Here is a 25311-nt window from a genome sequence, read left to right as displayed (position 1 = left end):
GGACGTCTGCAGCGCCTCAGAGCCGGTGCGTAAATAATGCCTTCCAGCATCATCCACGTTTGAGCTGGGACGTGAATTGCTTTTTGTTGAGACGGCCCATTCCCCACTGATGAAGGAGGGATTTTGCGCCCCGAACATGCAACAAGTTATGTGGTGCGCGCACGGCACCTCCCCAAAAGCTCAGCCATATAAAAGCCAAGATAAGTCATTTGTTTAAGCAGTAGGGAGTTTCTGCTGGGGTCTGGATTGGAGTTACGCACAGACCGGACCCTGCCCTATATGAGTGGTGTCTGAGGAGGAAAAAGAGGATCCCCCCCTGCCACAAAGAATCTACATGTCTAATATTTAGACATGTTCAGCTTTGTGGATATTCGGTTAGCGCTTTTGCTCAGCGCAACAGTGCTTTTGGCGAGAGGTCAAGGCGAGGATGATAGTAAGTATCCCTTTCAAACATTGTGTTCCTTTTTCTTTGTGGCCCTTTCGGGATGTGGAAAGTCCACAAGAAGATGCGCAGTTTGATGGAACTAGTCGGGATATTTGACCCGCCACCTGGCAGAACTGGGGAAATGTGTTTTCTTTTTCCACGGGCTCCTCTGGAGATCTGGAAGCGAATAGGAGCTTATAGACTGGACATTTTTTTCCACAATGTTTTCTTTTTTTTCTGCCCCATCTCTCTGGCGTGCAGACACATGTCCTACTGGAGTGCAAACCTGAGGGGAGCAGCTGTTTTATCTCTGCGCAGTGGCAGGACATGAGTTCAGACAGAGTTGAAACTCATGCAAAAGAAAACAAATATAAAGGGGGAAAAACATTTTAATTAAACAATATTTAGTCTGAATTTGGTGAGGAGTTCTTTCGGTTCAGGAACTTGCACCCCGAGACAAAAGCCTCAAACCGCATCAATAAAGAGCAGACACACATCTGTGGAGAGCTTCGGGTCTAAAACTAAGAGAATATTGCAACAAATTAAGGGGAAAAAAATGACAACGGAAAAATCTCAAAAGTCTGACGTCGACAATGGAATAAGTTCGTCTAGACGTCAATTAATCACCATCCGGATTAGGGCGAGGGAGGCCTTCTTTTGCAAAGCAATAGTGACGCCATGTGGCGAGGCCTGGAACTCCACGTCTACCCTTTAACCCTCTCCTCTCCTGAGGCCTAGCCTGCAAAATCCATCACTCAGAGACGTGATTGGACCTACTGTAACTGGTTATCAAGAAGCAGTCCATTTTTTAATGTTTTACTGGATCTGGAGCTGAGGCTTGTTTATCCACAATTACAAGGAGGAAAACTTATACCCTTCATATGATAATCCTTTAGCTACTTTTCACTTCATTGAGCTCTACGTTTCTGACACCAAAGAGGCATGCAGCCAAAGGGTGGATTAAACCCAGTTCTGCTCTATCAAAACTTTTTTTTAAAAGTCTAGCATTTCAGTGGCTTTTAATATCACATTTCATCTGGTTACTTCAGTTTTACTTGCATAATCTTTTTAAATTTTGTTTTTTTGCTCTGCTTTTTCAAGTTGTCGTGTTAGCCAGGTGAAGCTCTGCACATTGTTTGATATCAAATTGCCAAATAACTGTTTGTAAAAGAATCTTTTTTAAGTTAACCTATTTTAACTTTAAAAGTAATGAAACTCTGTTGATGTTTTTCAGAAAGCATGCAAGTTTTACTTCTATTAAGTTTGTTTATTTAAATTATTCCCTAAATATCTGTAGGGATGCTAACTTAACTTAAGCACATGGGAAGTAATATGTAACTATATTATTTGAACTGAAATGCTTAATGTTTGCAAAATGAACTTTTGTCATCATTTATTGTTACAAGTTGTAGCTTAGTTTCTATTGTACTTTGACAGCCTTAAGAGGAAGTGATCCAAGAGGAAGTTAAGTGTTAAACCCAAAGGCCATTGATTTGTAGAGAAAGAAGTAACCTATAGTCTTGATCAATAACACAAATCAATTTATTTTCCTGCTGGTTTTTGCTAGCATCTCTTCACCCCTACTTATTGATTTAAAAAAGGGTATTGTTCGATTTTACGCAAATATTAGAATTTGTTGCAAATATCCTGAAATAGGGTTTATCAACATGCTTCTAAACTAGATGCATCCATTTGTTCTGAGAATTTAAGTATCTAACTTGTACTTACATGTAAAAATGTAAATACAATGTCAAATTCTCCTCAAAATCCTTGACTTCATCACAAATATATATATATTTTTTTCAGAGCAATTTGGCAGCTGCACATCAGAAGGACAGTCGTACAACGACAAGGATGTATGGAAACCAGAACCCTGCCAGATCTGCGTGTGCGATATGGGGACCATCCTGTGCGACGAGGTGATCTGCGACGACACGTCCCATTGTGAAGACCCCTACATTCCAGATGGAGAGTGCTGCCCTGTCTGCCCCGATGAGGGTACTGCTCACCTGTTTTATGGTTTCATTCATGCCTTGCACCACCTCCTAGATTTGCTCCTCTGCTGCCTCTGGCCCCTAGACGTCAAATGGACCTGAGCCTCTCAGCCTGTTTGCCTGCCTGCCTGTCTGAGGATTTCACATAGAAAAAAAAAATCCCTTTTGGATCACATTTTGCTGAGTTCTTTTTAACAAACTTTTTAAATGCTGGATTACACCCTCTTTCTAATGGAGAGTTTATCATTTTCCCAACATGCCAGTTTGTGCAGAACCATCACGCTCCTCACCCCTTTGCCCCTTTCAATTATTTAAGTTCAATTATTTAAGTTATGATTTTGTCATAACTGCACTAAAGTCCCTGCTTAATGTCTAAATCTGCTATGCATGCTTGGCCCTTCGGCTTGACACTTCAGCTAGTCTTTAAATATTTTGAATTTAATTATGTGTGCTAGCTGTTGACCTTTCATTTTTCTTTTTTCTTTGATTTTTTTTAGGTCCTCCCACTGAACCTACGGTATTTTAACCTTTCTTAAAATTGTATTAATGTTGAAAAACAGTTCCAAATTCATCAAACCATGACATTATATTCTAATACCATAAATTCTTTTACATCCTGCAAACAAGATTACATAATAGCTTAACTGTTTTTTTTGTTTGTTTTTTAAATGTACTTATAGATTCCAAAGGGACCCACTGGCCCCAGAGGAGATCCGGTAGGTTTCTTTTTACTTTGTTTTGTAGTCTAATCATACCTATAACTAAGAGAGAAGAAATAATTGCAGAAAAGTCTGAGGCACAATTTCCAGTATTTATTTATATGCATATTAGACAATCCTGATGAGATTCCTGAAACATTATGTGCGTCTACTTTATGGTATTTAAGCCCAGTTCATGTTCTACATGTTGCTGATTATGTTGTACTTAATACATTTACAAGAAGATTTTTTAGTTTGGACCAAAAATTAGAGATGTATATGAGCAATATATGCTCTATGAATTAGGAATGAAAACCGTCAGAAACCAACGTGATTGCTGACAGAGCTGCTGTGACTTATAACTGTAACTATTAAGTAGCTCAAGAGGTCAAATAGAGTTAATGAGACTGTGATTGAGGGTCATCTTTAAAATGAGGTGAAGGTCATTAATAACAAAGTGTTAATTAAATTTTCTAAGCAGAAATGTGCTTGTATTGGACAAATAATTCTGTTTATGATCTTTTTTGAAGTTATTAAATATGAAGTTCAAGGTGTACTGACACTGATGGGATGTGTTGGGCTTCTGAAAGTAAAGTAAAATATCGTCTGCATAGAGAGGCATGTAACATGTCTGGAATGCTGTTTTTCCCAGGGCCTTCCTGGTCTCCCTGGCAATGATGGAATCCCCGGAACGCCTGGCTTGCCCGGCCCACCTGGCCTCCCTGGCATCCCTGGCCTTGGTGGAGTACGTATCAGAGTTTCATCTGAAAATAAACACCTTAAAGCGTTGACCTAATTCAGCAACCTTCCTTCAGATTAAAGCATTTACAGATTGATAAAAACACTGCTCTCGTTTAGATTTCTGATATTTGCAAGAGGATTATGAGAGGCTATTTCAAGTATTTTTTTGAGATGTTTCTATGCTGAAAGAGTAACTAATTTCCTCGTCTTCTCCCCTCACAGAACTTCTCTCCTCAAATGAGCTACTTCGACCCCTCCAAGTCCAGCGGCCCACCCGTCCCCGGCCCAATTGTACGAAATTTTCATAAAGTGACCCATGTTTTTAGAGTATACAAAAATGAAAGATAAATTGATGTCTTATTTTTCTAACTCTTCATCGACAGGGTCCTCCTGGTCCCCGTGGTGCTCCTGGTCTTCCCGGCCCACCCGTAAGCATTTTTATCAGAAACATACATAATCCTCCAAACTTCCCCAGAAAGTTTTCAAAAACATATAAGTTGGTTGGGACACTAAGAACAAAGCAGAAATTTTACTCTGACGCCATTCTGGCTTGACTGGCATAAATAAGTCAATTCGGTCTGTATTTGAAACATAAGAGTCTCTGGCCAAGACATTTATAGAAGTGGCTATTGATGCACCATTACCTCCCTCTCCCCCACTTGGATCACTCAGCTCATCTTTGAATAAGATGTGTTAAAAATGTTTTCTCTTGATGTCTTTCAGGGTCCTTCAGGTAGCCCAGGGCCCCAAGGAGAGCCTGGTGAGCCCGGTGCTGTGGTAGGTACACATTATACCTGGTTTGATAAATACCAATCTTACTGTGTCAGTCATTGAAACGTCATCAGTTTATAAACTGCAGCTTTTAAGATTCAAACATCATAAATGTGCATGATTATGTCTAGAGGCAAATCAATGTTTCGTTTTTCTAATATTTGACTACGTCATGTGTTATTAGTCTACTTCTGCATACCATTTGTTCACTTTTCTTCATTTTAGAATAAATGGTATTATCTGTTGGTGTTTTTAGGGTCCAATGGGTCCCCGCGGTCCCGCAGGCCCTCCCGGAAAGAATGGAGATGATGTGAGTGATTCTGTTTCCTTTTTACCTGTGCTTGCAGCTAAGACCGCCTCTCACTACCTGGCCTAGCACCTTCCTGTGTTTTGAAAAACCTGTTTCTGTCTGTGTGTCTTCAAAAGGGTGAGGCTGGTAAAGCTGGACGCCCCGGTGAGCGCGGAGCTGCTGGCCCTCAGGTGAGCCAAATTAGCGAGTCGTTGACCGTTCACCCAAAATTTCTGTTCATGTTCACATTTGCAAATTTGTGCTCATTTTATTGCTGTTTTTTTTTCTTCTTTTTTGTAGTTCTTAGTTTTTTAACCCTGATCACACTTCCTTTTCATTTACATGAGACGGCTGTCAGTTTAGGAAACTCCCATGACGACAGATTTCTTCTTGTTTTCCTGCAGGGTGCTCGTGGATTCCCCGGAACCCCTGGACTGCCTGGCATCAAGGGACACAGAGTGAGTCTTAGTGCTAATCTGCAGCTTCTGCATTAGGGTCACAAGCAGAAACATAATCTACTAATGATTCCCAATGTTGTCTGCAGGGTTTCCCCGGTCTTGATGGAGCCAAGGGAGACAGTGGACCTGCTGGTCCTAAGGTAAGACCCGTTCTCCCATCTAGATCACTTTGCCTCGTTCCAGCTGTTTAAAAGCTGACCTCTGTCTTGCAGGGAGAGCCTGGTGTCCCCGGAGAGAATGGCATCCCAGGTGCCATGGTACGTTTTCAGTCGCACCGTCCTATAGAGCCAATTTACTATTGGTGCGACCTCTTTAGTCTAAGAGGTCTGCAAAAACGAGAAGAAGTTGATCAGTTCTTTTCTCTATTCTCTTGCAGGGTGCCCGTGGTCTTCCTGGTGAGAGAGGCCGCCCCGGACCTGCTGGCCCTGCTGTAAGCACCGACATTTTTACGCTTTCTAACCTTAAACCTTCTTCAACTCGCGTGCAAAAAGCTGAACGGAGCAAAATCTGTTTGCTCTTCCATGCAGGGTGCTCGTGGTAACGATGGCAACACCGGCCCTGCTGGTCCTCCCGTAAGTTTTCAATGATTGAAACTTTCTTTTTACTTTTCTACATAAAAAGAAAGAAAGTTTTGCCATTTCAGACTGTACTCCTCTAATGATCTGTGTCCAATCCTGATGTTTAGGGACCCACTGGATCTGCCGGACCCCCTGGATTCCCCGGTGCTGTCGGTGCTAAGGCAAGTCAAATAGGTCATATATTTTCCAGATTTAACTGAAAAAAACCCCTACTAAAACTAGTCAGAAGTTTTGTTTCCATTTCACCAGTTAAGTCTTAGTGTTCAAATGTTTTCCTCTGAATGAAGGAAAACACATCATTAGATACTACTTAACCTCGGTTCTGATCTCAGTGATGGTGTTTATCTCCACACAACCTTGCAGATCCAACCCTGTCGGGGGAATTGTTAATTTTTGCAGGACAAACTTAAACTATAACTTTTAAGTAAGGATATGATGGATTAATTAAACAGTGTGCTTGACTGCCAGCCATCTCGGGGTTCACTGATCCTAGCAGCAATCAGAAAACATCATCGGACCCCAGCTGGACTCTTTCCCTCAGTCGCTTTCCATTTACAAAGCATTTTAGAACTCCTTCCCTTAGATATTCCACTTCCTTCAGTTAAAAAGGAATCGGAACAGCAATAACTTGCTTGGCTTTGATAACATGGCTAATAAAAATCTTGTTTTTATTTAGGTGCAGGTTGTAATTATTCTATCACATTTTTGCGCTTAGACCTTACAAACTGCACATTGACTTTAAATGGGTAAATAGAACTAAATGTGTTCAAATACATTTATTAGAACCCTTGTCTATATTTTGGCATTAATGTTTTGTTTTTTTTTAAAGTCTGCATCTGTTTCATGTTTAATAATAAGCCAGGAAGTCCTTTTCTCAAACACATATTGCTCATTTTTCATGACACTTACTTGATTTTCAATTTATTGAATTTACTGATACTGATTTCTTTATTGGTGTTGCTTCCTTCCCTCTGACAGGGTGAGACCGGTCCTGCCGGAGGTCGTGGATCTGAGGGACCCCAGGGAGCCCGTGGTGAGCCCGGTAACCCAGGACCTGCTGGACCCGCTGGACCTGCTGTGAGTAACAGAACCTTTAATCAGTCTGACTGCCTTTAAAACAAACAAACAAACAAAAACAATCGGCATGGAAACATTTTAAAGTAGATTTCAAACATTTTTTTCTCCATGAATTTCCCCAACAGGGTTCTCCTGGATCTGATGGTCAGCCTGGTGCTAAAGGTGCTAATGTAAGTTGAGCACAAGACGCACTGATCAGCTTCATTCTGCTTAATCATTTTTGATTGTTTACACTCCGACTTGTTTTTTTACGCAGGGCGCTCCCGGTATCGCTGGTGCTCCTGGTTTCCCCGGTAACCGTGGTCCTGCTGGAGCTCAGGGAGGCGCTGGTGCTCCCGGTCCCAAGGGTAACAATGTGAGTGGACGGCATATCGTGCGCAAAAATGTCTCCCGGTCAGTGTCACAGAGATCGGAAGTGATTGGACGGAATAAGTGAAATGTGTTTCTCTGCCAACAGGGCGAGCCTGGTCCTCCAGGTCCTAAGGGAGAGGCTGGTGCCAAGGGTGAGCCTGTAAGTTTGAAACCACGATTGAAGGAAAAATGAGAACCACACAGCCTTTTCTTTCACGGGTGAATAAGATGGTTCCTTCTCTTCCAGGGCCCAGCTGGACTTCAGGGACTTTCTGGCCCCTCTGGTGAGGAGGGAAAGCGAGGACCTCGTGGAGAGCCTGGTGGTGCCGGACCCCGTGGACCCCCTGGAGAGCGTGTATGTTATTATTTCACCCCTTATTTATTTCTCTATTGTTGTTGTTGGTCACCCTTGAATTCCTGTTTTCACTTTGTAGCAGTTCTAATGCTACAATGTGAAAACAGATGTGACGAATCCAAATAAAAGAAGAACAGAAAGCAATTTTGTGGAATTGGATGTTGCAATACTTACTTGCTTTCTAAAATTATTTTTGTAGTTACATGTTTTTTTCACCTTTCCCCCCCATATTAATTATTTCTTTACAGTTCCAACACAAACAGAGACAGAAAAAAAAAAACTACCTTAAAAACACATATCTAGCAACTTGCTATATTTTAACTGTCTCAGCTTTAGCCACTGGATGGCCAAATTAAATTATTTAATTTTGAAGACTAAAATACAACAATGTGGACAAGGTTGTGCTCTGTGGTGGTTAAATTATCCTCTTCCCAGAATCACCTTGCATCTGATGCTCACATCTGAGACGATGCATTTCATGCTCAATCAAAAAACTCAAAATTGCAAATAGACTTGCAGTCACGTTGTAGTACTAATTTCATGTAAAAGTGTCTGTAGTCCCTTAAAAATCACTTTATTCCCGGAGCTGCTTTGGGAATACCATGTTTGACCACGTTTACTGACCTGTTTGGTGCTTTTTCTTTTTTGCTCCCAGGGCGCCCCCGGTGCTCGCGGTTTCCCTGGTTCTGATGGAGCTGCTGGTGGAAAGGTAAATGAACCAGGAGCAAGTGTTTGCAAACCCCTGGTACAGAACGTCATAAAAATAACAAAATGTACTGGATGTGATTTCTGACTCTTTGTGACCTTTGTAACAGGGCGCCCCAGGTGAGCGCGGTGCCCCCGGACCAATGGGATCTCAGGGAGCCACCGGTGAGGGCGGAAGCTCCGGCGCTCCTGGCGCTCCAGGATCAAAGGTGAGCTTTGAGACAACCTGGAACAACTCTGAAAAGAAAAGAAAGAAAAAAAAAACAAATGAATTTTAACTTGCTCCTCCTCTTTAGGGTGTGACCGGTAGCCCCGGAAGCCCCGGCCCTGACGGCAAAGTCGGACCTGCTGTAAGTACTGATAGCTTCTAAAGATTTGACCAGATTTCTAGTTAAAGTTCCTTCAATACTTTAGAATAGAATCACATATGAATCTCTGTCCAGACCAGAGTGGAAAATCCCCCCAAAACAGGCTAGTTTCTGATCTCTTTACGGTTTAGCACAGTCAGCAATCAACACCTAAAGTTATGGTTGATTATTGTATTAGCTTGCTCAGTTTCTAAATTAGCAAAATAAGATCCTTCATTGAAGAATCTCTTAGTTTGGTGACCATGGTTGCTTCACCTCTTTAAATAAAATCTATAATCCTATAAGGACATTTTCAAGAGATCTAAAGAAGGTCGCTCTCATACACGAGTGTGAGGCGTTCGTGTTCTCCCCAGCACACTTATTGTCTGAAGAATGAAGAAATAGCAGAACAAATAACCTAAGAGGAAGATGTGAACAAAGATTTACAGTCTTTGGGTTTTACAAGACCTAAATGAGATCCAGATGACTGTCTCAGCCAATATTAAAACACAATGCAATGTCCTTTTGCCAGCTTTAAAAATGAATCAACCTAAATGCTTTTTTAAAAAAAAAATAAAACATTTCCTCTCCACTCCTGACCACTAGGGTGCTCCTGGTCAAGATGGCCGCCCCGGACCTCCTGGCCCCTCTGGATCCAGAGGACAACCCGGAGTCATGGGATTCCCCGGACCCAAGGGAGCTGCTGTGAGTGAACCCTTCACCGTACCGTGTCTTTAAGGGGATTGATGGTATCCTTGGGTTGTGAGTGTGTGAACTCTGTTTGTGTGACCAGGGCGAATCTGGTAAACCTGGCGAGAGAGGACCTGGTGGAGCTGGTGGCTCAGTTGTAAGTACTACAGGCTTTTTTATTTTATTTTACTATTTTCAATGAACTCTAAAGTGATGATAAATTAGATGGATTTAACTGAACCTCTTGAAGTTAGGACTAAATCAGAATAAGCGCGCATTAGATTGGAAAGTCTGCATTAAATTGTGTTATCTGCGCCATAGCATAAAGCAAACAAACTGAAATGAATTGAAGTTGAAATATGAGCGTAGAAACATTTAATAAATATTTTGACCTTCTTCCGTTCAGGGTGCTCCCGGCAAAGATGGTGATGTTGGAGCTCCCGGACCTTCTGGACCTGCTGTAAGCAGTTTGCCTCCATTATTTTTAAGCATAAAAAAGATCATTTTGATCTTTTTTTATTAGGAATATATAACAATAATATATATAAAAAAAATTCGCCAATCTCTGATTACAGGGACCTGCTGGAGAGAAAGGAGAGCAGGGACCATCTGGTGCACCAGGATTCCAAGTGAGTTTTTGAAGCCTTCCATCATCTAAAATGATTTGTTTTTTTGTCGGTTTGTCTTTGGATATACAGTATGTTCCACTTTATAATTCACACGTTCAACTGCATCTTTAATTATTGTGCAGGGTCTTCCTGGACCCCAAGGTGCTACTGGTGAGAGTGGCAAGCCTGGCGAGCAGGTATGATCTGCACCATTCATGGCTACATCTGAACTATGGGTAACAAATCGTTTGGACAAAGCAAAATTAGACCCGACAATAATTGCTCTTCCTGCTGCTTCTGATCAGGGCGTTCCTGGAGAGGCCGGACCACCTGGCCCATCTGGACCCAGAGTAAGCCCCTCTTTGTCTGTAGGACATCCTGTTTTTATATTTACAGTAAACAGAAAAAAGCCTAATGCTTTCACTGCGTTTCCTCCAGGGTGACAGAGGCTTCCCTGGTGAGCGTGGTGGTCCCGGGCCTGCCGGTCCAACTGGATCCCGTGGCTCCCCTGGTGCTGGTGGAAGCGATGGACCTAAGGTATGGTAAAAAAAAAAAAAAGAGCTGGACAGAAAATTTTACAGCTCAGACTTGGAAGAGTCTTGGCCTCTGTGAAACACGTCGATTAAGGGCAGTAAACAGCAGAAACACCTGCAAATATCAGGAAAGGGAAATACAGTTCAGATGTTTCTGATTTATAGGAATCAAAAAATGCAACAAGTGAACATCCTGGGTCTGGATTTAAAATAAATTGATATGTATTAAGTGAGACCATTAATGGCTTTTAACCTCCAGGATATGTTAAAATGGGTCGTGATGGGAGCCTCTGATAAGCAGAGACCAAAACCAAAATGACAAACGAGACTATTGGAGAATCTTGTTGATTCTTGTAGAAAAAAGGGGAATTTTCTGCCTTTTAAGCTTTTTATTGGAAACAAAACAGTTATGCTAGGGAAACAAGTGTGTCACTTCCTATTTATTCAGCTCAGCCTGTGATGTTCATTTGATGTTTTTCAGAAAAATATGGAACGCGCATCCACATTCATGCTGATCAAATATCGATCAAACCACCAGCTCATTTTGTACCGCGTCTGAAAATTAGCATTTTAAATGAGTTTTCTATTATCTTCTCTTAGTTGTGCGACTCTGAAAAATAATGTTCGTGTCAACAACAGTCAGTGGAAATGGGGTGTCATATAAAATCTCTGGAGACTAATAAACAATAAAATGTTTACTGTGTGCAAGATTTGAGCATTTCTACAAAGGTCTACCAGATATCTGTAAATGTGAGCTGGAGTTTCCCGTTTGTTTTGCATCCCTGCTGTGGTGCGGGTTCTGTAAAAACCCTTCACAGATTGTGACAATCTGTGAAGGGTACCCCGCTGCTGGGTAAATTCAGTAAATTGCAACTTCTAAGAACAAACTTCAAACTGCACTTGGTCTCCAAAGTCCTGATCTGCCTCATCCGAGTCCTATATAGGGGATGATTAAAATGTATTTTCTTTCTTTTTACCTGCACAGGGAGAGCCTGGAGCTGGTGGCGCCCCCGGTAGTGCTGGACTCCCTGGTATGCAGGGAATGCCTGGAGAGCGAGGATCTGCCGGTATTCCTGGACCCAAGGGAGAGAGAGTGAGTATAACAGCCAAACAATTTGGATATATTAATTCTGCTGTGTGACAGCATTTAAAACTTTCACTTTGTTTTACTTTCTTTTAATATTTGCTTTGTATAAACTTAGTGTAAGCTAATAGGTTTTTATCTTTCTTTGAAAAATATTTCCAAAACTTAATAAGTAACCCAATATGCCTCTGATAAAGTAAAAATATCAGTGTTATACTGACTTATTGATTGGCATTTAAATAATATCACTCTTAGATGTTAGAAGTGGAGATATGCTGTTGGAAATTTTTTGTTGTTGTCACAATAATAACAAATTTGTTGTTATAATTGTTATGAACTATCATAATAAATGTTTCAAACTTGGGGCTCTAATATACACCAGTAGGCATGGATAACAGTATGACCAGCATGGTTAACCCGGTTAACCCTAAACTGTGTTAAGAGTTCATCACTGAAGAATCTTAACTCCTTCTGCAGTTTGTTAGTCCAGCTAGCATTGATTTTCACATTCAACTGTTCAACGACACTTTTCTCTGTTTAGGGAGACGCTGGTGCTAAGGGTTCTGACGGCGCCGCTGGCAAAGATGGCGTGCGCGGTCTGACTGGTGCTATTGGACTTCCTGGACCTCCTGGTTCTCAGGGTGAGAAGGTAAGATCAAGGGTGATATTTATCTTCATCTACATGTATCTAGTTTCAAACTTTTCCACCAATCTACATCTGCTTCTTAAGTTGTTTTTTTTCTCACATATACAGAAAAACAATCTAAATATGGTATTGTTTTGAATGCTCTTAAACTATGATTAACAAACAGCAAATGTATGTAATTTATGTTGCAATATAAACAATAAAGCATAGTTAATGTACTAGTCTGCTATTGTAGCACCATGTGCAACTAAAATCTCTCCTCACCAATTATTTTATTACACTATTTTTTGTAAATTCATGGATATTCTTGTATCCAGGTTGAGATTATACATTGCAATCAAACAATCATAAATACGACAGTATCCCCAAAAAACAAAGCTAATATTTAGCATAATTGTGTAAAAATCCAAACAATGTTGGTCTTAAATTGTAAATTCTAAACAGTAATAATGCCTTAACCGTCCTTACTGATTAGAATTTTCAATTTGCCCTTAAACAATGTTTATTTTAGGAAATTTAGACTCTTTGCCATTTTAGAATTTATTTTTATTTTTCTGCATTGAATGCCAACCTCAATTGCAATAATCTTACCAGAACATCAAAGGCAGACTGGAAAAGTCTGAAGGTTTTTGCTGCTTATGTTAAGAGCATTTAGGATATTATCACCAAGATGATTTATGAAGAGGGTGAAGAGCATGGATCTCAAAATGGCACCCAAGGGACTCCTTAGGACCAGTAATAATCACTGTGTTCAAGTTGATGAGCAATTAAAAAAATATATTACAGCACTCTCAGACAAATTTCTAAATTTAGTCTGTCAACATACTGCATCATTCATATATACTGTAAGTGAATGTGTCTTGTATTTGTTTTTATGATTTATTGTTATTTTGTCTACTGACTTTCTTCTCCTCTGGTTTTAGGGAGAGTCTGGTCCCTCTGGAGTCGTTGGACCCTCTGGTCCTCGTGGTTCCCCTGTAAGTTATTTTCTAAACACAAAGTCTTTAGATTGCTGCAGTGGTCTTGATTAATTAAAAAGAATGTGAGACCTCAGTGCATGATGAGGGATGCAGCATGTCCGAAGAGACTGAACTGACCTTACTGATGACTCCAACAGGGTGAGCGTGGAGAGACTGGACCTGCTGGACCTGCTGGATTCGCTGGACCTCCTGTAAGTAAAATGCAGATTGGAGTACAGACCGAATTCATGTGCGACCAAAACATGGACTCCAATTTTTTATTTTTTATTTTTTTTACCTTTTCCTCCCATTTCAGGGTGCTGATGGTCAGCCTGGTGCCAAGGGAGAGAGTGGTGACACCGGACCAAAGGGAGACGCCGGCCCTGCTGGACCTCCTGGACCTGTCGGATCTTCCGGTCCTCAGGTTTGTCACTCTTCATTCAGCATAAATAGCATGTAACCATGTAATCCAATATAAAATAATATAATTAAACATCAATGTATCGATGTGACACTTTGTCCTTCAAGAGGTTTTCGTAACTGCTGTCTTATTTTCTGATAGTTTTTTTAATACATTTTTGTTCAACAGGGACCTTCTGGTGCTACTGGACCCAAAGGTGCTCGTGGTGGTGCTGGACCTCCTGTAAGTCAACGTGCAAATATAGAGCAATTCCTGAAAACATATCTGTAACTAGTGGTTCTTCATCTAAAGAAAAATAATACAGGAGTGCTAGGAAACACGTGGACTCCATGAAATCCAATATGGCAAAAGATAAAATTTCTGGATTATGTGCCTTTTTTATTTGCACTCCTGATTTGTTGAGTTTTTGCTAACAAAAACAACAAAAAAAGATGGGGTCTGTTCTGATGCAGGACAGTCCAGTTCTATATTAAAGTGTTTCAAAATTTTAGCAATAGGGTTTAGCAAGGTTCTTTCAATAATTGGTACTGAAATAGCAACTGCCTTTAAATTTGGGAAGTATTTTTAAAAAATGTATGTATTGTAAAAGTTTATTTATTTCTCTATCTCTATTTAAATTCAGTTGTCAAAAGACAAAATTCAACAACCAAAAACTGGACAATAGCCTATCATATTTTGTTGTAGAAAATATCTCCTGTTGTATCTTAACTTAAATATTCTCACTTTATGTTTCCAGTTAAATTTAATGTCTCATCATATCTGTGTGTCTCCACAGGGTTCTACTGGTTTCCCTGGACCTGCCGGCAGAGTTGGCCCCCCTGGCCCCTCTGTGAGTTTTAGAATCATCACATAAATTAGCTTCTACATGGCCGTAGAGTGAAAGCTAATGGAGTTCTTCTGTCTTACTGTGACCTTGTGGCGTGATTCTAGGGAGCTGCTGGACCCCCTGGACCCCCCGGACCTGTTGGAAAGGACGGACCCCGAGGATCCCGTGGTGAGACCGGCCCTGCTGGTCGCCCTGGTGAGTCTGGTGCTGCCGGTGCTCCCGGTCCCAGTGGAGAAAAGGGATCCCCTGGCTCTGACGGATCCCCTGTAAGTACTCTGCACTTTACCGCCATTCGTTTTGCGCATGACTCAACCCCACTGACTGCCGTGTCCCTCTGTGTAGGGTGCCCCTGGTCTGCCTGGACCCCAGGGTATTGCTGGAGTGAGAGGTATTGTAGGTCTCACTGGACAGCGTGGAGAGCGTGGTTCCTCTGGTATCCCTGGCCCCGCTGTGAGTATTCTCGACATCTGTTCTTATTTTGTAAATCTTGATGTAAGTGCTAAATTTAACTTAGGCTCTCTAAAGCCGTTCACTTGGCACTTCCTTGCCTGACAAAAAACAATTGCCTGTTGTTTTTAGGGTGAGCCTGGTAAGCAGGGACCTTCTGGCCTTGTTGGTGAGCGTGGACCCCCTGGACCTGCTGGACCCCCTGGACTGTCTGGTGCCCCCGGAGAGGCTGGTCGTGAGGTATGAAGCTTGAAATCACTATTGTTTGATATTTCCTTTCGATTAGTTTTGAATAACCAGTTTTGCTGCTCCTCTGCAGGGATCTCCTGGTCATGATGGTGCTTCTGGCCGTGACGGTCCTCCTGGCCCCAAGGTGAGCATTTACTCTTTAAAAAGGGTTATTTCCCCCCAAATCATATCTACAAATGGAGAACTCTTCCTTATACGTCTGAAAATGTAGATCTTAGCTGCCTGGCTAACAGACATATGCTTTATAGGGAGACCGTGGTGAGAGTGGCATGGCTGGACCCCCTGGACCTCCTGGTGCTCCTGGAGCCCCCGGAGGTGTCGGCCCCTCCGGCAAAAGCGGTGAACGCGGAGAGAGTGTAAGTCCCCATTGATGCTGGTGCTTTTTTTTAATTAAATTTGTCCCAAACTTCTGTGTGTGTGTCTTTTCTTTGGTATTAAACCTATTTCCTTCCTCAGGGTCCTGCTGGTCCCGTTGGTCCTGCTGGTATTGGTGGGCCCCGTGGTTCTTCTGTAAGTTCGTCAATCTATAGCATATGAATCCCAGTTATCCATGTTAGGTCTCAGAGTTGTGCATTAACATGTCATGGCATCTTTGGGAATTTTCAGGGCCCTGCTGGTGCTAAGGGAGACAGAGGAGAGGCTGGTGAGGCTGGAGATAGAGGCCACAAGGGACACAGAGGACTCAGCGGACAGCCTGGTCTGCCTGGACCTCCTGTGAGTCTCTACTACTCTACTACCACTTATACATTGCTGGAAAACAACAAAAAAAACATATCTCCTCTAAGAGATTTATGATCCCTTAGGCATTCATTTCCACATATCATGACATGACAATCATATTCGATACATTAGAACACTACTGAACACTTTATATTGATCAGTTACTCACATATTGATGTTTTAAAGCTTTTAATGATGTTAATTATGATGAAAACATCTTTATCTTTACCTGCTACCAGGGAGTTCATGGAGACAGAGGACCCGCTGGTGCTTCCGGACCCGCTGGACCCCGAGTAAGTCCAGCTGCTTTGCGTCACCATGCCAATATTTGAATATACCACAAAGCTTTTACTAAGAAGCAAAAGTACTTGGAATTCCTTCATTGTCTCAAGATAACGTCTCAAAGCATCAAATCTACTAATAATCAACAAAGTTAAGCTTATAAATGATTTGTCTTTCATTTTAGGGACCATCTGGAAACAACGGCAGCCCTGGTAAGGACGGTCAGAACGGTATGCCCGGACCCATCGGACCCCCTGGACCTCGTGGTCGCAATGGAGAGTTGGGACCTTCTGTGAGTTTCATTACTATTAGAAACTTTTCTAATAAATTGGTGTAAACATTGCGAAAGCAGAAGGAAACTGAAGCTATATAAGATTTTTCAAATGGCCTCTTTAACGCTAGTCATTTTCCATTGGGAAGAAGTCTTTTAGGGACAAGTTAAGATGTCTGGGTGACTTTTACAAAAGCCCTTAGGAACCCCTGCTGTAAGTCTGCATATTTCATTACTGTCTTGTCTCTAAACAGGGTCCTCCTGGACCTCCTGGACCCCCTGGACCTCCTGGAGCCCCTGGCAGTGCCTTTGAACTCATCTCACCACCCCAGCAGGAGAAGGGCCCAGATCCTCTCCGTGGTGGCTACCGCGCTGATGACCCCAACATGATGCGCGACCGTGACATGGAGGTCGACACCACCTTGAAGACCCTGACCCAGAAAGTCGAGAATATCCGCAGCCCCGACGGCTCCCAGAAGAGCCCTGCTCGCATGTGCCGTGACCTGAGAATGTGCCACCCTGAATGGAAGAGCGGTGAGTGAGGATCAGAGTTCATAGACCTTTTTTTTTAGTACCTTTTACCAGATTTAGATTTTGATCAAACCTGAAACCCTCCTTATATTTTTATTTTTCTCGGTTACAGGCACATACTGGGTTGACCCCAACCAGGGCTCTTCTCTGGACGCCATCCAGGTCCACTGCAACATGGAGACTGGAGAGACCTGCGTCTACCCCATCGATTCCAACATCCCCATGAAGAACTGGTACCTCAGCAAGAACCTCAGAGAGAAGAAGCACATCTGGTTCAGCGAGTCCATGACAGGTGGATTCCAGGTGAGAGTCGCAGTCACGAAATCCCTCTGATTACTTTTAGTCAGTACGATCAAAAAGTGACTTCTGCTTCTACCCATCACACAGTTCCAGTATGGCACCGAGGGAGCTGATCCCGAGGACGTCAACATCCAGATCTCCTTCATGCGCCTGATGTCCAACCAGGCCTCACAGAACGTGACATATCACTGCAAGAACAGCATCGCCTACATGGATTCTGCAGCAGGCAACCTGAAGAAGGCCCTCCTTCTCCAGGGCTCCAACGATGTCGAGATCAGAGCCGAAGGCAACAGCCGCTTCACATACAGCGTCAGCGAGGATGGCTGCTCGGTAAGTTCCCTCTGTCTTCGTATTGACTCACATTTATACACTCACACAAATTTATGGCCAATTTGTGATCTGAATAAGGTTTAGATCAAAGACGATGCATATAGGAACTTACTAGCATTACTAGCTAGCATAGTTAGTGTCGCTAGCAGCAGCAAAGTAGCACTTTCTTTTGCTTTACCTGGAGAAAGTTTGAGCTTTTCCAATCAAGTATGTCCCAAACAAACATGAGTTGTAAGCTCAATGAAATAAAAAAAGCACCTTTGCTTTGTTTAGTCTTCTTGCTTTCTAGTGAAATCTTGCTCTTTCTTGCTGTCCAGCAGCTTAAATAAACTAGATATGTCTGCATATCTTTAAGAAAATACATGTTTGTTTTAGGTTCCTTCCTGTCTTAGTGCTTTCTCTGGCCTCATTTATTTGACTTAAATGATATTTCACATAGCAATGAGATTTAATCTTCCTCTCAGTAACAACTTCCACACAGAAAGTATGAGAAATATCTGGTAGAAGGCACCATCCTCATATCTTTCAACCAAAACTATAATGTTGAGTCAAATGAAATAATGTATTTTATCCTAATCACAATCTTAAGCTCAGTTAAGGTTTCATACTTTGAAACCTTAGCGAGCAACTGGGTCTCCAAATGATGTTGAGACCCCGAGACACCATATAAAATTGGAAAGTGTTGTTAGTGCAACCAAGTAGCATCGGCATCAAGTTTTTCCAGTTCATTCATCTAAAAGAATTTTGGATTTTACATTTCTGTCCAACTTAATCATTCCTGAAAGGCCACCAGCTATGACTAATCAAATTCAAAAGTGAATATATCAGTTGGATAGCTGATTTTTCTGTTCATCTCTATGAATTTATTAAGCTATTAGCGACTTATGTCTGTTTTTTCTTTCTGTTTCTCTCTATAGTCACACACTGGCACATGGGGCAAGACAGTCATCGACTACAAGACATCGAAAACATCCCGACTGCCCATCATTGACATTGCTCCTATGGATGTTGGTGCACCCGATCAGGAATTTGGCGTTGAAGTTGGCCCCGTTTGCTTCTTGTAAAAAAAAAAAACAAAAAAAATGAAAGAAACATGGACATGACATTGTTGTTTTTTTCTAGCAGTCATCTCTAAAACCTCTTTTTTTTCTATGCAACCAAAACTCATTCGGCCGCCATTGGTCCACAATGCTTTAAAACCACTCCACTGAAGACGGTGTCTGCATTTTTTTTCCAACCCTGAGATGCTTTTTGGGACTGCTACTTCATCTGAAAACCAACCACACAAGGACACTTTAAACAAAACTTTTTGATTCCACTGGCAACAAGAAAATAATGTACGTATGTGTAAAATTTCCCCAAAGGAAATGATTAAAAATAAGAGAAAAAAGAAAACAGAATCAGGTGACTTTTTACCTATTTCCTACCACTGCAGAAGGACTTTGAAAACAACAAATGATATGTACCATTTTCCTGGTGTTAAATAAATTGTAAAAAGTGTGGAGTGTCTTGTTGATCTAAATACATATGAAAAACACCTGAATTTTGGACCAACAAAAGAACAAGACAATTAAACTTACCTTCACTGCAATATATAGATGGCTACCTCAGAGTCACCCCCAATTTTTCTTTAGAAATTGCCTATCGGGGGACCTTAAACCATTTAAAGGTGCTATTACTAATCCAATGAGGTCCAGTTATCAGTATTTGATGATCAAACTCTCACTCTCATACTGTAATTGTTGCCACTAATGCCTGCAGAACTTTGGTGCTACTAAATTCACTCATTGTCTTGTTGTCTATGCAGTGCAATTGTTTTCTTCTTTGAGTGTTGGTTTGATGACAGAGGCGATTGCTGCAGGTGTGATGCATGCAATTCGTGTCTTTGTAGATACAAGCGAGTGACTTCCCCGCCCACATGTTCAGTGTTTGAAAACTCCTTAAATATCCTTGAAAAAAAGAAAGAAAGAAAAAACACGCAAAAGAACAGCACACATCTTCCCGGTTGTTTATGTTTCATTGATGTCTTTTTTTGCAGAGAGTTTCTTAAAAATGGAAATTGAAGCAGACCGACTTTCATGGTTTCAAGGAGAGATTCTGTACTTATTTTGTACATGTATAATAAATCAAGATGTTTTTAATTATTTTGGGTGCTGAAATAAAGCATGTGAAGTGGTCTACTTGGTGGCAGAGTTTTCACTGTTGTTAAAACTTAGATTTATGTCTTGCATTTAAGACCATGTTTTATACTCTTAAGAGAGCGAGGCCTTTGACAAAAAGCTACATAAACATTTTGTGTTGCAGTGAAGCAGTTTCTGCTTCTGACAAGCAGCAGTGAAAACAAGGCCAACATCTGATTGAAAAAAATGACTTTTAGTTTAAATTCTCCAGTCATCAGCTTTGCTAGTGGCATAGCTGCACCTGCAACCTTGGTTAATCCTCCTGCAGAAGAATATCTTTCATTATCAGACGACCAAAGATATCTAAAGAAGATAAAGCTTTGTTTTTACCGACGGGAAAAGACAGCCACCTGGTGGCTATTATGTGCTATAACAACTATGGCGCCACAAAAATACAAACACAAACGTGTTTATTTTATTATTAGGTTATACAGAGTAATGAAAAAAAACAACCTTGCTTTATCAGTCAGACTTATGACGGATTTAAACCAGTGAGATGTTCAAAGCTCAGGATATTGTTTCATAACTTAACCCTGCTTTAAATTTCTCCACAACTTTGTTCTTGATATTTCTGCTGTGTTCCCCGGTCTTCATGATGCAATTAAACACTGGTGAACACTTTTTACAAATTAACAATTTATTGCACTGGATTTTATGTAGAGGTTTCTGTCGGGGACTGAATGCGAATGCTTAGATGCAGATGACAACCTAATGTCAAAGCAATAATTTTGGTTGCGGGTATCATTTATCCGCCTAATTTGAAAAGGTATTCTTCAAAGGTATTCGAGGAGGGGATCATTTGACAATAATAGTGAACATAATAATTTGATTACTACAAAGAACAAGTTCAAAGGTCAAGAAATAAGTCTTGAAATGGGCAAAACAATATAGAATAAGCTAAAAAAAAAAAAAGAAAACAAGCACAAATCATGAACAGCAAATAACAATATGATAAACTGGTTGTTTGGTTAATTGTGCTGCAAATAGGTCATTCCAAAACTTATGTATATGAAGCAAAGTGAATTACTTTGCGGAGCTTCAAAGATGCTTTATCTCTGACCGACATCACTTCCTGCAAACAAGGACGACATGAGAAGGAAAGGAGTTATTGGTGTTAGCGAAAGGAGTGAATGTAGTGATTTGGTTTACCTGGGCAGTGTGTCACTGTAAGGATCCCTGTGAGAACAGCAGAAAAGTGAGACATCATAACAAAAGAAACATAAACTCATCACCAACTTTAATGCGTTTATCAAACGGTGGAAATTAGGAAGGCTGTTGCAGCTCAGAACAATAGCAGTTAGCAGGAGAGTTTCTCACTGTTGGGCCATGATGAGAGGGATGCTGTCTGACTGCACCGGTGACGCCCTCTCTCCTGTGCGGCTGTTAAACATGGGGAGCGTAGAGAGGGGAGGAGGGACCCCTCGTTGGGCGGCCATGCTTCTCAGCTCCTCGGTGTTCCCATGGATGGTTTGTTGATGGTACAGCTGGATGCTGCAGAAAGCAGAGCATCATATTGAGGTTCATGTAGTATCTTGCAAAAGCATTCACGTCCTCTTTTTTTTAGATTTTGAAAAGTAAGTTTACTTACTTGTCTGTTTTCGCATTCCTTTTTGCACTAAAAACAAAATGAAAAAAAACAAACAAACATTACATGAACGTAAACCATCATTTCTCATTTTTAGTTTGGGCATTCAAAACGAATACTTACACTCCCTCACGCCTGCCATACAGGATGTAGGCCAGCAGCAGACACAGAAGGAAGGCAATGATCAGGGGCACAATCACAGACACAATGTAATCTGGGAAATAGTCTCTGCTTGGGGGAGACTCTGGAGGGTCGAAGTAACCCCCGTCCTCTAATATTCCAGAGCCCATTGTCGGAGCAGGCGGAGCAGGCTCCATCTTTGTTCGGTCAAACTGCAGAGAGAGACAACCAAGTATGACATCTAGTCATAGCAACTGTGAGGAACAAACATGGAATGATGGTGAAGTGTTTACTTCTTGTGGAATGGACTTAAAGACCTGGCTTACCATCTGATACATCTAATGGATCTCAGAATAAGAAATATGCCATAATAGGACACTTTTAATTCTTTCTTGAAGTGATTAGTTTCAGCATTTGGTCTTCTGGTAAAATTCTTTATATCTATCAGATTGTGACAAATACAGTTTCATTCAGATAACCCCAAAATATTTTCTGTTGAATTTAAGTCTGAACTCTGGGTAGGTGATTCCAAAACTTTTTATTTTTTATGAGGTCATTCTTTAGTTGATTTGGAAGGTTGTTTAGACCCAAGCATTTGTCTTAAAACTTTAACAAAAAAGGCCAAGTTAAATATTATGTTTTCCTATCTCTTATCTTATGAATATTTAGTTATTTACTTATTGATATACAGTTTAAACATTATGCTTCAAAACAACTAAAGGGATAATCTTCGTGAAGGGAGTCTTTCCTCTTACCAGCTTCGTCTTGCACCAGGTGATGCAGTTGCTGGGGATTTTGCAGAAGTGGCATTCTCCAGGTACCTTCACTTTGTCCCCTGCTGCGCACTGCCTTTGGTACTCTGGCGTCATCACCCTCTGCAGACACCTGGAGAAGTACTTCTTTGACCCCACCTTCACATAAACACTAAGACAAGACAGATTTTGAATAAACAGAAACACAGATTTCAGAGCTTTTGCTGGCTTTTGTACAGATGACTCTGTTTACCCCTCATAGTGTCCTGCAAGAGGGAGGGGAACTCTGCCTCCGCGGTCGAGGGCGTTGGTAATGTTGACAATTTCCAGCGCCTCATTGTTCCACAGCTTCTGCAGATCCTGCTTTATCTCACTTTGAACAGAAGAGGGCAGCACCTTCTCAATCTCCCTCAGCTCGATGAAGAACTCCGCTTGATAGGGCAGCATCTTCTCTGTTAGGTAAATCTTGGATTTTATTATTTTCCACATCTCCTCATATTCTCCTGCCTCACACATTGTTGTCTGTAGACTTCCATAAACAAAAAAACATACGTACCTGGAACAGCCTTGATGACGAGAAGGTTTCTTACTGTGTCATAACTGTTTTTGTTGACTGCATAAATCTGGAGGAAATTAATGACAAATCTGTTAACTTTAGCTATTTTTTAAAAAAAATGTAGAACTCTGCAGAGTTCAGTGGTTTCTTAGTTGGTACCTTCTCACTCAGTCGATGTTGATGTGAAGCTGGTTTCACTCTGGTTTCCACCAACATTTTACAGATTATGACAGATTTGAATTTAAAGTTCATCCTGACCATCCAAACTAATTTACTTTCAGTTTGGGACCGATTGTCACACACATTAAACCTAGTTCTGGGAGGCTTACAATGGATTCCTTAAACAGTCATCTGACAGTTTTTATAAACTGTGCTTAAAAACAAAATATATACCAGGAATTCAACCAGAAGGAACTCCACCAGTTCGGACAAGAAGTTTCATCAAATATCCAGACAGAATAAAGCCAGCAGTTTTTAGATTACCACAAAATATGTGTGATTTCTCTGAAATCTGCTATAGAACATTTACCCAATTATTAGAATGTGTATGCATATGTTTGAGTCTGTAATTATAGTTTTGACACAAACACAATAAATTCAAACTTGTCAGTTACATTTTTGAGTTTTAACATTAATTGAAGTAGTCCCCAGGTTTTAAAAAAAACAGCATTGAAAAGCCCATGACTAATATGGTTTTCACTCATATTTTGAGTTTATCTGTTTGAACTAGATATGTGGCTTTCATCTTTACTTAACCAGAAAAACTTATTTTTATCTATTAATACATTCTATTTAATTAAAACTACAGATACTTTGAGATACTTTTAGATTTTTTCTTTAAAGAGGTTTTACAAGTTGTTGTTTTTTTCTTTTTTAATCTAATCTTAAAATAGCTGCTGGAGAATCAGCCCAAACCTTTTATCTCTACAGATTTGACAGCTTGACACTTACTGCCATTCTAATTGTCTCTAGCTGGTTTTGATGTTGGTACAGAAAAACTCCAGACCTCAATGAAGGTTTTTCCCGGAGACGTTGGTGTGCCGTACAGGAAGCCATTTTCACTGGGATGCCTTTGGATGAAGCGGAGCCACTCTGGGAGGTCAGGAAAATACTGCTGGTTGCACTTAAAAATCATGGGGTCATCATGGAGGACGCCGGCTGTAGACCATGGAAAAATAGATGTGGCAGTGTGAGAAAAGTGTATTTTTCACTGTCTATTGTTAAAAATGAGCGCATCAGACTTACTGTAGAGTTTTAGCGAGTAGGAATCGAAGTACCCCTGGAAAGTTTCTCTCATCACTTCATATGTAAACAACCTCCCCACAGAAGTGGTCAATTTGATTTCGGCACTGATCCCACACAAGCTGGCAGCGAAGACTGAGTGGAAGTAAAACAAAACAAAAACAAGACATAATAATAATAATAATAATAATAATAATAATAATAATAATAATAATAATATTTGTCAAAATCATAAAAAATGACTAAAGCAGGTCAGTTGTTTAGTCATATCACTGCATGGCTGATATCATGGGTAATATTTCCATTCAATAACACAGACTTAAATGTAAGACATGAAGCCCATTTTTGGTTTCTTTAACTACATGAAACTTAACGTTTCAGAGTTAAACTTGCCTGCTGAAATGAAAAGCCAGCTCCTGAATCCCACCATCTTGTTTTTGGCCTTTGACTGACGGAGCCAAATGCAGAGGGGGCAAGCGGGGAGTTGCCACACGCCAAAGTTATTTTTGCCTCACTCATCTAACAACATCCGTGCTGGCGTCTGTCTGTAAATTGAGGACTGTAGTGAATATTTGACGAGGGAAAAACAACAATTTTTTTTGTCTGTTTGCTTGTTCTACATGTGGAAGAAAAACTGTTAAGAGGCAGCAAAAGATTTTAGACTGAGGTGGAGGTTCATCTTCCACCAGATCAATGACCCTGAGGACTGTTGAAATGAAATGGTTCCGATCAAAGCCTGCTATAGACTCTAAATCTGGATCTTCACCAAAGTTAACAGGGCTTGAATTATTTAGTAAAAAAGAAAAGAAAAAAAAGAATGAGCAAAGATTTCAGTTTCTAGAACTACAAAGCTGAGAGATGTATCCAAAAGACCTGAAGCTAAAAGCGGATCCTACAAAATACTGAGACCAGGGAGGATGAATATAAAGTCACTTGTCAGTCTGTAGTTCTTGACTCCAGTACGTTTTGACTGCTTATTGGTCGTCACCTGATGCCTTGACATGCAACTTTAGGATAGAAAGAACATGTAACTCCTCATATAAATTAACATATGATGCATCTTGAATATGGCGCAGCTTCGAAATGAAAACAACCCTTTGGGCAACTTTTTAACACCGAGTCTCTTAAGCCCTGTTTTAAAGCTGAACATAAAGACAATGCTTTCTAGTGACGGCCTGCAGCACTGAACAT

At 40.9% G+C, this 25311-nt stretch overlaps 2 protein-coding genes across 4 annotated transcripts; one reads left to right on the top strand and one right to left on the bottom strand.

The window, feature by feature from the left end:
* Positions 1–206: 206 nt before the first annotated feature.
* On the top strand, positions 207–19829 carry LOC102229978 (collagen alpha-1(I) chain-like). 3 transcript variants are annotated; one of them, XM_023341017.1, is made up of 51 exons: positions 207–433; positions 2231–2422; positions 2916–2935; positions 3099–3134; positions 3769–3861; positions 4080–4148; positions 4241–4285; positions 4581–4634; positions 4885–4938; positions 5055–5108; positions 5322–5375; positions 5462–5515; positions 5588–5632; positions 5752–5805; positions 5903–5947; positions 6061–6114; positions 6932–7030; positions 7156–7200; positions 7287–7385; positions 7488–7541; positions 7629–7736; positions 8392–8445; positions 8552–8650; positions 8738–8791; positions 9395–9493; positions 9582–9635; positions 9885–9938; positions 10054–10107; positions 10230–10283; positions 10392–10436; positions 10525–10623; positions 11605–11712; positions 12245–12352; positions 13273–13326; positions 13467–13520; positions 13625–13732; positions 13898–13951; positions 14505–14558; positions 14660–14821; positions 14898–15005; positions 15135–15242; positions 15322–15375; positions 15500–15607; positions 15708–15761; positions 15858–15965; positions 16211–16264; positions 16438–16545; positions 16779–17058; positions 17168–17358; positions 17443–17685; positions 18603–19829. In XM_023341017.1, the coding sequence occupies exons 1-51, from the start codon at positions 352–354 to the stop codon at positions 18747–18749; spliced, it is 4341 nt and encodes a 1446-aa protein (XP_023196785.1). In that variant the 5' UTR covers positions 207–351; the 3' UTR covers positions 18750–19829. The 3 variants fall into 3 exon arrangements, with proteins under 3 accessions (XP_023196785.1, XP_023196786.1, XP_023196787.1); XM_023341018.1 differs by lacking the exons at positions 13625–13732; positions 13898–13951 and having other exon boundaries at positions 18603–18768; XM_023341019.1 differs by lacking the exons at positions 13625–13732; positions 13898–13951; positions 14505–14558; ... (5 more) ...; positions 15708–15761; positions 15858–15965 and having other exon boundaries at positions 18603–18768.
* Positions 19568–25275, bottom strand: LOC102217067 (alpha-sarcoglycan-like). Its single transcript, XM_014468886.2, has 11 exons — positions 24514–25275; positions 24124–24255; positions 23885–24036; positions 22879–22945; positions 22576–22774; positions 22326–22494; positions 21574–21782; positions 21454–21480; positions 21183–21356; positions 21015–21041; positions 19568–20937 (listed from the first exon to the last, which is right to left on the bottom strand). Exons 1-11 carry the CDS (start codon positions 24548–24550, stop codon positions 20931–20933), a joined length of 1200 nt encoding a protein of 399 aa, XP_014324372.2. The 5' UTR covers positions 24551–25275; the 3' UTR covers positions 19568–20930.
* Between the last annotated feature and the right edge of the window lie 36 nt (positions 25276–25311).

Source organism: Xiphophorus maculatus, chromosome 10, assembly GCF_002775205.1.
Source record: "Xiphophorus maculatus strain JP 163 A chromosome 10, X_maculatus-5.0-male, whole genome shotgun sequence".
Lineage (NCBI taxonomy): Eukaryota > Metazoa > Chordata > Actinopteri > Cyprinodontiformes > Poeciliidae > Xiphophorus > Xiphophorus maculatus.
Note: the sequence above shows the minus strand (reverse complement) of the source record. Positions and strands in the feature narration are given on the sequence as shown.